This window comes from Topomyia yanbarensis, chromosome 3 (assembly GCF_030247195.1).
Source record: "Topomyia yanbarensis strain Yona2022 chromosome 3, ASM3024719v1, whole genome shotgun sequence".
Taxonomy (NCBI): Eukaryota; Metazoa; Arthropoda; class Insecta; order Diptera; family Culicidae; genus Topomyia; species Topomyia yanbarensis.
Genome location: NC_080672.1, coordinates 243,964,327 through 243,979,033, shown reverse-complemented (window position 1 = coordinate 243,979,033; position 14,707 = coordinate 243,964,327). Strand labels below are relative to the sequence as shown.

The 14,707-nt window shown below is 38.2% G+C and overlaps 1 protein-coding gene across 19 annotated transcripts in view; it reads right to left on the bottom strand.

Annotated features, from left to right (window-relative positions):
• LOC131691518 (cytoplasmic tRNA 2-thiolation protein 1) overlaps positions 1-14,707 on the bottom strand; it is a 188,506-nt gene that overhangs the window by 113,970 nt on the left and 59,829 nt on the right. Inside the window, exon 1 of one of the 19 annotated variants that reach the window (XM_058978003.1) lies at positions 14,317-14,476. The exons of the other annotated variants lie outside the window; for them this stretch is intronic. Coding sequence (XP_058833986.1) covers positions 14,317-14,364 — 48 coding nt within the window. The 5' untranslated portion in view covers positions 14,365-14,476. Of the gene's footprint in view, positions 1-14,316; positions 14,477-14,707 lie in introns of those variants that run through there. 19 annotated transcript variants of the gene reach the window in all.

Below are 14,707 nucleotides of genomic sequence, written 5' to 3'. Positions count from 1 at the left end.
AAAATATACACTGAAAAAAATGTGTCATTTTCAAAAAAAACAAAAATTTAAGCTAAAAATTCAAATTGCGAAAAAACCCATTTTTTTAAATCTTTTATATTTTGGAAACAAAAACCTAAAGAGAAAAGAAACATTTTGAATGTGATTGCATCGGTAAAAAAGTTTTTCTAACAATAACTTCGTACATGTTTTTAAATTTCATACTAATTGACATACAAAATTGTAATTTTATTACAGAATATAATTCTAAGCACCATTTAAAATCAAAATGCATCTAACAAAAATCTTCTTAAATGCGATAGTTTTCGAGATATTTGGAATTTTTCTCCATCAAAAACAATTAATTCGTGTAATTATGCTCTTTTTAAAAGTTATTCGCCTTACCCTATCATAAAATAACAATAAATTAATATTTATCGTTTTAAAGACGTAATAGCAACTTTTCTAGTGTATTTGGATCATGGAGAAGTTTTCAGTAAAAAAGTTTTCCTAACAACAACTTTTGACATATTTTTATAATTTATACTATTTGCAGTCAAAAATACAATTTTCTTTTTGAATATGATTCTAAACGCCATTTTAAATCAAAATGCTCATAACAATATTTTTCTGAAATGTAATAGTTCACGGGATATTTTAACTTTTATTTTAACAACACAATTATTTTGTTTTATTACGACCTTTTCATAAGTTATTCAATTTCCTGTAACTTTCTCTTTGACATCAAGGCGATATTGTGAAACATTTGGAAGTTACATGAAAACAACCAACATATGATTCAGCTATATAGTTTAATCATCAGACCCTATGGTTGAAATATATTTTGGTTGCTTTCATGTAACTTCAAAGAGAAAGTTGCAGGAATGTTTACGGGCCTTTTGAAAAACCTATTATTGTTGATGGAGAAACGCGAATAACTCATGAAAAGGTCGTAATAAAACAAAATAATTGTGCTGTTAAAACAAAAGTTAAAATATCTCGAGAACTACTACATTTCAGAAAATTTTTGTTAAAAGCATTTAGATTTAAAATGACGTTTAGAATCATATTCAAAAAGAAAATTGTATTTTTGACTGCAAATAGTATAAATTATAAAAATATGTCAAAAGTTGTTGTTAGGAAAACTTTTTTATAGAAAGCTTCTCCATGATCCAAATACACTAAAAAAGTTGCTTTTACGTCTTTAAAACGATAAACATTAAAATTTTTACATTTTATGATGGGGTAACGCGAATAACTTTTAAAAAGAGCATAATTACACGAATTAATTGTTTTGAAGGAGCAAAACTTCAAATATCTCGAAAACTATTGCATTTTGGAAGATTTTTGTTAAATGCATTTTGATTTTAAATGTTGCTTAGAATTATATTCTGTAATAAAATTACAATTTTGTATGTCAATTAGTATGAAATTTAAAAACATGTACGAAGTTATTGTTAAAAAACTTTTTTAGCGATTTTTTCTCCATCATGCAATCACATTCAAAATGTTTTTTTTCTCTTTAGGTTTTTATTTCCAGAATATAAAAAATTTAAAAAATGGGTTTTTTCGCAATTTAAATTTTTATTATAAATTTTTGTTTTTTTGAAAAACAACATTTTTGAACATTTTTTCAGTGTATATTTTTTCGGCCAGAAGTATTCATTCCCTGTAACTCGTTCTCAGATAGTTTTGCTGTATAAAATACAATAACCGAGCAAAAAAATTTGAAATTCATGCACGTAGAAACGTTTACGCCCTTTTGAAAAGTTGCTCTTGAGTCAAAATAATCTTATTACCTGTGGAAAATATTTAGTCTTCCATGACGGTGAAACATGTAAAGTTTCATCGGAATCTAAGTCGGTCACGATTTTAAAGATTTTCGGACGGATCTTCGTGGAATTCCTCTATATCATCAAGATAAAGACGACGTGCCACTTAAGGGCTATGTGGATGCTGACTTCGCAAATGACGTTGAGGAACGTCGGTCTAATTCGGGATATACTTTTACGGTGTACGGAAACATCGTGTCCTGGAGCAGCAAAAGGCAACAGCTCGTGACGCTATCTTCTATAGAGGCTGAGTTTGTTTCGCTTTGCTATGCTTCTAAAGAAGGTGTATGGATATCGGGTATATTGCGTAAAGTTGGGATACAATTTGTCCCGTTCGCTATATACGAGGACAACATACCCTGTATTAGAATAGCAGGAGAGCCAAGAGAGCATCAACGAAGCAAACCCATCGATATTAAACATATGTATATGAGAAACCTCATTAAAGAGAAGAAAATGATACTGGAATATATTAAAAGTGAAGAACAGATTGCAGATTTGTTTACTAAACCATTACATAAAACTCGATTTTGCAAAGTAGTTAGCAGTTTAGGAATGATAAATTGAGAGGAAGTGTTGGAAAAATGAATTTTCTTTATGTAATATCAATTGATCATTACTATGTTTATTCTGTAAATCTGTATACTCGGGATACCAAAAGAGAGCAATGTTGAGAGAGAGAGAGAGAGAGAGAGAGAGAGAGAGAGAGAGAGAGAGAGAGAGAGAGAGAGAGAGAGAGAGAGAGAGCTTTTGCCATTAGTAGGGACGATGCCGACGCTCTGAGTAGGGAAGGTAGTAAAGTGATGAATATCCATCGCTGTTGAACTAGGGAGTATAATATAGACATAGGCGAACTGATCGAATGAATGTAACTCTAAACTCGAAGGTATTTTTTTTGTCTTTATTTAAGAGGTTTTCAGCCGATGGGCTGGTTTGCCTCCTAACTCGAAGGCACTTTGAGTCGATCATACCGATACTAAAGAATGGTCAAATAAAGAATGCGAAAGGCATATTATTTGAACTGATTCTGAGTAGCGGTATTATTATTATGAAAGAAAACCCTTTTACAGGTTCGGAAAAACACTCTGCTAACAATTTGCCACTGCACGGTACTTAAACGATCAAGAATAAGATACATGTCAAACTTGCAAGCCATAACAAAATGTTCATCTTTGTACAGGTTCGTAAACTTTGTGACTGGTATCGCCTTACGTGCGACAGGTAAATTATCCTCATGACCAGTCTCAAGACCGATGACGCACTTAAATTTCATGACTTGTCACGAGACCAACCATCGAGGCTTGGAAGCTAACCTGTTTGAGACATGATATTTTCAGCAGAGCGTGAATGTACGGGTGGCTTGACTTGTTGCGAAAAATGTACACAGGTTCCAACTATGCTCGGTGTATATAATGTGTTTGATGGAAAATCGAAGTCAATATTGCACATAGTCATTTCTTCTATAGAGTTACGTGTTAATAGGTGTGAATAGCGTGAAAATAGAGATTTTATGTAGTGATTTTATCGTCACATTCTGATAACTTTGGAATGAACGCGTGTGAATCTAGCCGTCAAAATACACCCGCTCGTTCAGCGTAACGCCATCTACAAATGACTAGTTGATGCAACGATTTCACTGATGGAGGAGAATTTTTGCACCCTAATTGAGAGCAGGTGAAATTGTTTAATGTTATTTTTTCAATGTTTATATATTTTATACAAATAATTTTCTTATTGTAAATATGGGATAAACGAGCTAAGTTACATCCATTTTGCACTGAAATGTTGTTGAATAAGCTCCTCATAAATAACCTGGCCTACTAGCACAAACTCCTATTCCTGAAACATCTATGAAAGTAGTATGGGTTCCCTGCACTTTCACAAGTAGATGTTGAACTAACATTTCTTCCCTTCCTCGACGATTGTAAGGACGTGTCCAGGTGTACACTGTGATGCTTGTTCCACTATGAAGAAAAGCGTTAATCAGAATTACAAGTGAATTGATCGTGTAAACAGACGTGCAGTACTGTTTTGATTTTTCGTAGTGTTTTATTTGTGTGAATGTGTGAATAACTCATCAAATTACCGTCGAAGTCGAAAATATTCGTTCACCGTGCTAATCTCCTGCATAGTTTTGTGTTGGTTTGTGTATTTGAAACGAAAAACCAAAGATTTGCTGTAGTGATTTTTCATTTGTCTCGTGATATTGTTTACATCACTGCGGATTCACCCACTAAATTTTACACATAACGCAGTACGTTCGCCATCTGCAGGCGAGTAGCGGAAAGTGCTTCCCACACGTCAAAAAGGCGGATAGAAAGTAGCAATGAATTCTGCTTGTAAAACATGTGACTCTCCTGTTAATGGGATCAAGAAAATTGCATGTCGTGGCAACTGTGGATCGGTTTTTCACCGCACTTGCATTCCTGGTATGCAGAGATCTGCTCTGGACTTGTAATAAGAACTTGTACTGGCTGTGCGACAATTGTGCTTGCAGTTTCAACAAGTGGATGGAGCAAACCGATTCCGCTGCTTCCATCGCGGACACTAAAAAATTGTGCGAGGCAGTAGATAACCTGAACGCAGTCGTGTCTAATCTCTCCAACCGCATTGAGACACATTTTCCGGCTAATTCTGGTTCTGTGGCTCAAAGGGGCTGTCTGTCAAGCGACTTCCGGCGGATCTACCCACTCCAAAAAGAAGTCGCGAGAATTACGCTAAAATTCGCGCCACTGCAGCCGCTGTCTGTGGTACTCGAGCAATTCAGCGGGAAATCAGAACAGTTGCTGATGAGCGGGAACAGTTCTGGGTCTACCTGAGCCGCCTCGATCCGAGCCATACAGTGGATGATATCGTCGCTATGACCCAAGAATGCCTTGGAATAAGCGATACACCCAAAACAATCTTGTTGGTTAGGAAGGATGCTGATCTAACAAAACTCAATTTTGTTTCCTTCCGAGTCGAGCTTCCGAGTGAACTAAAGGACGTGGCACTCAGAGCATCTACTTGGCCAACTGGAGTGCTGGTTCGCGAATTTAACTTCGACCAGCACAGACAGGATAGATTTCGTCAATAGGTTACATCGGCCTCCGGGATGCACCGCCGCTTGTACTATGGAAGCCCTCGATCCCCCCTCCACAGTCCAGCTACTGCAGCCAGCGTTCACCAGTCGTCCCGGTCCTGTGTGCGGGAATGGAAAAAGGGTCTTCCAAACTTCATACTGCGGCAAGTATCCATCTATTTCGAAACCTTCTAGCACCGAAATGTTCTTCGATTTCAGCTCACCGTCAATTGCGCAAAGTTCCTATCGGTATCAGACGCCGCCTTTCATTCCAGCGATCCGCTGCCGTTCGCGAGTGGTACCTAGCCCTACTGCATTCAGTACAACCCTCGGTTTCCCGTTTTCCCGGTCACCGGGACGCACACGTGCCACCAGTCCTGAGGAAGCCCTTAGTCCCCCATCACAGTCGAGCCCTTCCAGCCAGCGACCAGCAGCCGTCCCGGTCCTGTGGTGGAGTTGGGACGAGGGGTCTTCCGCAAACCTACATCAGGCAAGTATGAAGCATCTGTGAGCTCTTTTTTGCCTCAAAACTCTTCGATTTACAGCCTTGGACAACGACGGGACAAGCTGCTACTATACTACCAAAACGTTGGTGGTATCAATTCAACCGTTGAGGAGTATCGCCTTGCAGTCTCCGATAACAGTTTCGATATCATCGTATTCGTCGAAACGTGGTTAAACGATGACACGCTTTCCAGTCAGGTGTTCGGTACACAGAAAAAAAATGTTGGTAAAAATAAGAGTTTTTCATTCTTAGCAAAAAAACAACCAACGCATACTCTTAGTTTGAAAATAAATCTTTTATTTTGATTACTATTCTTCATTAGCTTAAAAGGAAAACTTTTACTTTGATTATTATTATTGATTAATTTAAAAGTTTTACTTTCAACCTAATAGTAGGCATTGGTTGTTTTTTGCTAAGAGCGGAACACTCTTACTTCTACAAATATTTTTTTTCTGTGTACTGGATATGAGGTTTTTCGTTGCGATCGGAACCTTAGAAATAGCCGTAAATCTACTGAATGTGGTGTATTAGTAGCAGTTCATCGCAGCTTGAAGGCACGAGTTGTTGAGAAGACTTGCTGGGATTGCCTCGACCAGGTCTGGACGATAATCGAGCTTGGTGACCGTAAGTTGTAGTTGTGTGCGTTGTACGTCCCACCCGACCGAGTCCGTGACATCGAATAAGTTGACGCACACTGCAGCTCAGTTTTTACCATCCTCGAAGACGCTAAATCGGTTGATGAGATCATCATACTAGGAGATTTCAATCTCCCCTGCATTTCGTGGAAAGCTTCCCGCAATGGATTTATTTACCCGGACTCCGATTACTCCGTTCTTCACTCAGGGGCGGCGAGGCTTCTTGACAGCTACAGCTCAGCCACGTTACTGCAAATTAATCCTATTGCCAACGAGAATAACCGCCACCTTGATCTTTGTTTTGTCAGCGATCAGGTTTTTGCTACATCAGTAGTGATGGCTCCCTCTCCTCTAGTGAAACCAGTAGCTCATCACCCACCATTGATCGCCACGATTGATCGCACCCTGGCGCACGATTACATTGTTCCTCCGGTCCTCGTCTCATACGACTTCCACAAAGCTGATCATCGCAGTATTGCAGACCTCTTCTCCACTCTCGATTGGCTAAATATTCTGGACCCCGAAGATGTTGATACGGCAGTTCAAACATTTTCCAATGTTTTGGGTTATGTTATTGACAGACACGTCCCGAAGAAAGTTCATCATCAACAAACCGGCCCTCCTTGGCAAACGAGCACGATGCGATGACTGAAGTCCATTAAGAGAGCTGCTCTGCGAAGGTTTACCAAGTATCGCACAATCTCACTTAGAAACTATTACGTCAGTCTCAACCATGCTTATAAACGAGCTAGTCAAGATTGTTTCTTTCGATATCAGCAAAACATTCAGCGTAATCTCAAGTCGCACCCAAAACGTTTCTGGAAATATGTGAATGAGCAGCGCAAGGAATCCGGATTGCCGTCATTTATGACTTTCAACGGCCGCATAGCTACCACATCCCAATATAGGTGCAGACTTTTCTCGGAGAAATTCGCGAATGTGTTCACAGATGAGGCCTTAACAGTTGATCAAATTGAACTCGCTGTTAGCCAAGTTCCAATCGTGAGCCAAACTCTAAGCGCCATCGATGTCAATGAAACAATGATTACCAGAGCTTGTTCTCGGTTAAAATCGTCTTTCAATCCGGGACCCGATGGCTTCCCTTCAGTACTTTTCAAAAGGCACATTGACGTTTTAGCGACTCCACTTCTTCGCATCTTTAGAGCATCTATTGCCAGTGGCATTTTTCCATTCTGCTAGAAGGCCGCGAACATGTTCCCAGTCCATAAAAAGGGTAATAAGCGAGACGTCAATAATTACCGTGGAATTACTTCATTGAGTGCTGTCTCGAAGTTGTTCGAGCTGGTGATTATGGAACCTCTTCAAGCGCACTGCAAGCAGTACCTAAGTGACGATCAACATGGCTTCACGGTAGTTTGTTGCAGTTATTTCGATCCTACCTTTCAGGTCGAGAAATAGTGGTTGTCATTGGAGATTGTCAGGCACCCACATTTACTTCTACGTCAGGAGTACCCCAGGGAAGTCACTTGGGACCGCTGATGTTTCTGCTTTACTTCAACGACGTCCATCTAGTTCTGAAGACTCCACGCCTGTCCTTCGCAGACGATCTCAAGATGTTCCTTCTCATCCGCTCTACTGAAGATTGTAGATTACTGCAACGACAGTTTGAAACCTTCGCTGACTGGTGTAACACGAACCGTATGTGTGTAAATCCAAAGAAATGCTCAGTGATATCGTTCTCACTAAAAAAGACCCGGTTTGTTTTAACTACCGTCTACTGGATACTGAAATCGAACGCGTTAGTCAGGTGAAGGATCTAGGAGTGATACTAGATTCGCAACTCACGTTTAAACAGCACGTCTCATATACAGTTAGCAAAGCCTCTCGAGTGCTGGGATGCATCTTCAGGATTGCGAAAAATTTTACGGACATTTATTGTCTCAAATCGCTGTACTGCTCTTTGTCGCGGTCAATCCTGAAGTACTGTCGCGAAGTTTGGAGCCCAAACTATAACAACGGTGTTGACGGAATTGAGTCCGTGCAACGACGCTTTTTACGTTTTGCGCTTCGTAGGTTGCCGTGGAGAGATCCCACCCGTCTGCCAAGTTACGAAAACCGGTGCCAGCTGATTAGTTTGGAACCCCTGCATGTTCGAAGGAATACAGCAAGGACTTTGTTCGTTGCTGATACTTGGCGAGGTCATCTGGATTGTCCAGCCATCTTGGAACAAATTAATATAAATGTCGCACCTCGAACAACGCGTAACAACCTTATGCTCAGATTGCCATTTCGACGCACTAATTATAGCATGCACGGAACCATTGCCGGTCTACAAAGGATCTTCAACCGAGTCGCATCAGCTTTCGACTTTAATTTGTCTCGCCCAACTCTACGTCTACGATTTTCCAGAACCTTTAACGTACCCGTTAATTTCGGCTGATTCCTTCATTGCTGTTTTTTATATTTTTTCACTGTATTGTTATTATTTTTACAGTATTATTTTTTTATTAAGTTTGTAACGATTTGACTGTTAGCCATAAGTTTAGAATTAAGACATCATTGGGGCTTTGAATTGCCTGTTTGTGTATATATGACAAATACAAATACAAATGTTTTTTTCTTCCAACACGATATAGTGGATATCTTGGTGAATATTAGCTGATCATTGTACAGCAACCCACGATTTGTGTAATCGTATATGCTATGCTAAGCTATTTCCGGTTGAGCTTAACTGGGTTATAGCAATCGGCAGGGTTGCCAAGCGTTTTTTTTTTCAAAAAATCTATTATTTTTTTTAAAAGTCTGGAATTGTCTGGATGACCTAAATTCTTTAGGAAAAGGTGCATTCCTCACCGATGGGCTATATTTGTTACATTTTACTAATGAAAAATATTTCTATATTAGTAAATATATCGGCTTACTAAAAATTCGGTTCATCAAAAGTGCTATCCTTGAAAATTAATCAACAGTGCTATCTTTGGTTATGCAACTAATTTTTCCGATTTTATTTTATTGCAAATAATTAAGTAGTTTTCATTTTACTATATTCAGAATTGCACATACGACAAAATGTATGTAATTTTAAATGTTTTTTGATTTGATGGCTGTGGGGTATATGACGAAAATAATATAATCCAAATCGAACTATATAACAGGAATAATAATTAGGTGATGATTTCAGCATCTTTCTGATACTATCACGCAGCAAACGGCTCAATACTAATTCAACAGATAAATTTACTCAGTGTAAACGAAACGCAACTTCCTCAAGCGTGCGACGAACGCATTGCTGCCGGAAGTTGAAGAACGACGTCTGCCGAAGTTCTCTGCTAAGGAATCGCGTTTGTGCACTCTATTGAGAGAAGAACGAGAACAAGCAGGAGAGCAATCTTGCAGATGAACGATACCTTGCCGAGAGACGAACGCATTTGCTACCGGCGTCTTAAACAAACAAAAAAAAAACGATGGTTACCGAAGTTTCCCCGCAGCCTTCGTGCAACCACTCGTTAAAATTGAGAAGCAAGATAGAGCGAAGTAGGAAAAGCACCTTTTTCGACGGGCACAATTGAGAGAGAGAGCGATGATGGCATAGCAAGACTAGAGAGAGAAGAGAATTCATATACATGCTTGTTGCTTCGCTAAACTTTGAATTGAGTTCAGCGATTCATTCTGTGTTATAAATTTGAAGCGAGCGGACAGACTACCAAATTTTAGCAGACTCCAAAATGGCCTCCAAGCTTGTCGTGTCGATTCTAAGGGAAGACGTATCTGCCGGTTGATGTCAATCGAGCTGACATTTCTTTGGACTGATCAAACTAATTTCTTTGTTTGTTCAATGTTTAGTTGACCAACCAGGAAACTAATCCACTGGGTATTGTACGTGAGGAATACGCATGATCTTGCCTGAGTAAAATGATGACTGTTGAATCACATATGAGGGTTGAGAATTGACAGTTCGCAAGAAGAATCAGAAGGCAGTTACCAATTTGCAGCAGTCATATCAACACGAAGAACATATGCTTCATTGTCATATTCTTTGGCCTACTTTTAGTCCAATAAATCAATTAAATTAAATCAAATTAATTGTACTCATTATATTGAATACCTTCAGTAGTGCATGCACTATATTATTGATTGTCATGTTAACCATATTTCTTCATTAGTATAAAAATATTCTAGCTGGATTATTGACGTAAAAGGTGACAGGTTAGTTTCTTTTCGTTCTTATTGTTTTCAATCTTGTTCTAGTAATTAGTGTAAAAATTAGCGTCTTCGGTTATATATTCGACATAATAAGCTGGTCGTTTCAGGTATTCGGTACTGCTTATTTTATACTGTCTTTGAGCACTAGCGACCGTTAGTTCAGTGAGCCATTTACGCGATCTCCGGAGGAGTAACAACGCGCGCGAATATTACTCGGAACCTTATTCAATTGTTCGGAGAAAGAAATCAATATATAATTGTCATTTTTTGTAATTTGTAATTTTGTAGTTTTATTGCATACGAAAATCTGTTAGTTTACACTGTACATCAGGTCAAGGAAAGGTAGTTTTGGTTAGAGATAATAACATTAGGAGCTGGTTAGAGATAACATTTTTTGCTATATAAATACCAAATTTTATATACGATGAATAGTGCTTGTATTGCGAAGTCTTCAATTACATAGGTATTACCGCATCTATTTCGACAAATCTATTGGTACGCTAAAGGTAATCGTTTTTCATAATATTGAATTTATATACGATGAATAGTGCTTGTATTGCGAAGTCTTCAAATGCATAGGTATTACCGCATCTATTTCGACAAATCTATTGAGACGCTAAAGGTAATCGTTTTTCATAATATTGAATTTATATACAATGAATAGTGTCTGTATTGCGAAGTTTTCAATTACATATGTATTACCGCATCTATTTCGACACATCTATTGAGACGCTAAAGGTAATCTTTTTTCATAATATTGAATTCTTTTTTAAATACATATCGTGTTTCACCGGAGTAAAAAAAACAAGGAATAATAAAATTGTTCACATACCGTCTGATTCTATTAAACATAAGCAACACTCCCGACTGTTGGCAAACCGGAGTTGAAGTTGCTTTTTTGCAAACAGGGCATTTCCAAATTAATTCAACAAACGATAATTCAATCAAATTCTCGACAGCCGGCTACCCAGCGTAATGAACACATGATAACACCACATAATACAGGATAGCTACTCCCAGGTCCCATTCGTTGATTCTCTGTGCAATTTTGCTTGTTCTGGTCAATCACGGAGTAGCAACTTTGAATTGTATGGTCATCATGCTCATGCTCATATCGGCTTACTAAAAATTCGGAGATTGCACTACTAATCTGGAAATGTCGAATGCTTAATTTTCAGCATAGAGTACATTGATTAAATTTTGAATCTCAGTTTCCAGAATCTTGGACTGCTGGAACTTGTAGCTGATATAATTCGGCAAAATATTTGTTGACTTTCAGTGAAAAAACTGTGATATGTTGTATTTCCAGCTTTCTCAACAAGTGGTTTATGAATCAAGGAAGTGCTCTTGACGCTTATTTTATTTTTTAAATTGTCTGGATAAATCTGGGCAAATTCTCTGAAATCTGGATCAGACAAACATAAATCTGTACGTCTGGACGAGGCTTGAAAATCAGGAAGAATCCAGATAAATCTGGAAGGTTGGCACCGAGGGATTGCCCTTCCTATGATCATTCTCAGGGATTCCCAAGACGGATACAGGTATGCACATTTTTCTGTGTGTGAGCAGTGTTGCCACAATTAAATCTGTGCCGGGAGTTGAAAAATCTTTCCTATCTGTACTCTGCTATAGAAAAATCTGTACCGGATTCTGTACCGAAACAATAACAAGGTTTAGAAAAAATCATTTTTCTTATACATATTTTCCATTTGGGGAAATCAAACCAGAAATTTTGACTCTTCTCTTTCACAATAAACCTCTTCACTCCTATGTGTTTTGCTCCCATGTGTGCATTCTACTCCATGGCCGCACACCTCAAAGAGTAGAAATAAAGAGGCTCTTTAGTGTGCATCATGGTCCCATGCGCACGGAAGCAGAGAAGACAACCAAAAAACATTTTAAAAACGTTCTTCCGATCAATCTTTATCTGAATCTGAATAGTTTGATTCCCCTTCCTACCTGTTTGTCAGTGAGGGGAGGCACAAAAAAGTGGCTCTTCAAGGTGACTCAATGTGCGAAATTTTGCATCTCTTGGTGCACAGCTCTTTCTCTTTTTCGTTATCAAGTTTCTCTTTGGGCGGGTGATCTCCACATCGCAGTGTTCTTGTGCCGCTCTTTTTTTGTGTTTTGCTCTTTGTGCACATTATGGGATGCATCGCAAGGTTAAATTATTTTACTCTTCTGTCATCTAAAAAAATCTGTACCAATCTGTACTTTTTTACAAAAATCTGTAATCTGTACCGTACAGAATCTGTACGAAAAACGCTTCAAAAATCTGTACCTTTCTAGATAAATCTGTACTTGTGTCATCACTGTGTGTGAGTGCGGTTGTCATTTTTCTTTGATGAAGCCGAAAAAATAAGAGGATATGAACAAGAAAAGCACAAACAAATGACGTAGTGGGCCTTTCTGTTGCCATAAGTTTTCTTTCGGTTCGGTCATAGTTAATTTAATCGGTTTTTTCGAAGTAAAAAGTGTCCCTAAGTGTTCTAATAGGTAGATCCGAGGTGAAGCTCGACCTTTTCTCACTTTTCATCGTGCGCCAAAGAATCAGGATGCTCGTTCATTCACTTCAAGGGCGGCGGCCGCCATGCTTAATTTTGCAAGTATTTAACTAATACACTCAAAAGTGTCAAATGTTCCCACCTTTCTCCCATCTTGGACCGTTCCAACCAGGTAACTGGCATCCCTATAGCGGCCCTTACACGTTCAATATTTTTGTCAATACTAGAGAGTATTGACAAAAGTATTGTACGTGTAATGGAAAAAAATATATTGACGATGTGGATTTCAAACGGGACTGAAATATTGTAACAATATCGTCAATACTGGTATTGACAAAAATATTGAACGTGTAAGGGCCGCTTATCTCTACATACAGAGTTTGACAATAGGCAACATCGCTTTTCCACCGATCGATGGGGGTCAGTTTGACAACATCAAAATCGCCTAAAATGTCATCAACAAACAATAGTAGCAGTAAACAAAAGAAAACAATGAACACTTTAACTGATTTGATGTAAACTAAAGTGCTCCTCGTTCGTATTTAAAATTAATTTCGTTCGTTTTGTTACAAGCAAAGTTCTTATGTTGGCTACGAAAATATGACGTCGCGTCACCCTCTTGGTTCCAACATCAAATTATGGTCTTGTCAAACTGCAAATGACGTGAAACCCCAAGATGGTACCAGATAAGGTATAGGCATACGTAAAGCGAGAGTTTTGGTTTTACGATTGGCAAGATCGACATTGCGTAAATACTGATTCACTTCCAAAAAAAGAGGTTAATAAAAACGAAATTAATTAAAACAATGTTTTGAATATAGAAACTAGTGCTTTCAGCCTCTCAAAGCGTTTACCACCAAAAATATTATTGTACACACATGCATACACCTTACGTAGATTATCTTGAATCTGTTTTGCGTTTGTCAAATCTGCCACTCTTCTTATTCATATATGCCAATACGGACACGCTCTTTTTCCCTTTGGGCGAAGACTACATATTAAGGTTGCACAGAGAATGCGCAAAATTCGCAAACGAAAAAAGCAGTTTTTTTCCACACCGTATGTCAGATCTTCATAACAATCAATCAGCAGTACTGTAACAACATTCTACATACGCTGATTGATTTTTATGAAGATCTGACATACGGTGTGGAAAAAAACTGCTTTTTTCGTTTGCGAATTTTGCGCACTTTCTGTGCAACCTTAATACATATTAGGTTTGTTCCAGTACACGGAAGTCACTCCGGAGTAAACAGGAGCGAAAAATCTTTGCTCCTTTTTACTCCGGTTTGCTACCAGAAGAAAAAAGGGAAGAAGAGAGTACAGGAACGATTTTCTCCGGAGTACTTCCAGTTTCTCCTGGTACTGGAACAGACCTATTGATATGCAGTCTTCGCTTTGGGGCAGACCTTCGGTTGGCACCTCGGACACAAAATCTATAGCGGACCCTACACGGGCAGAAAAATAGTCAATAAACCAATTATTGATCAATATATTGATGGCGCAATGTCATCTTGAAAATATTGATTCAGTAGAATTTAAATGGGATTGATGGATTGAGTCTTGTCAATATATTTATTTACAATATTTTTGTATCGTGTAGGGTCCGCTTTTTGAAAACATTTTATTATCATACCTTCAAAAATGCCTTCCGACCGCATTTTGTGGAGCACGTTACTGGCATAATTACTAAACAACCAAATATATACTGAATTATTCACTATGCCTAAATACTTCGTCAAAGATTATCAACTGAATGGTCTCAGCCGTCAAGTAATTGACACAGCAAAGAAAAAAAAGATTATCAACAAACATCACGTCAGAGATGCCAGATACTTTTTCCAAAAGTCTGCAATAATTATTTTAAGTCTGTTAAGTACCAAAAATGTCAGTAAAACTATTCTTGACCAAAATAACTTATTAATGATGCGTTACATTAAATGAAAATAGTGCATTTATAGCCCAAGAAAGGTAGAGAGAAATAGTTTGTGGAAGAAAAACCTAAAGTAGATAAAACTGTAATTTGA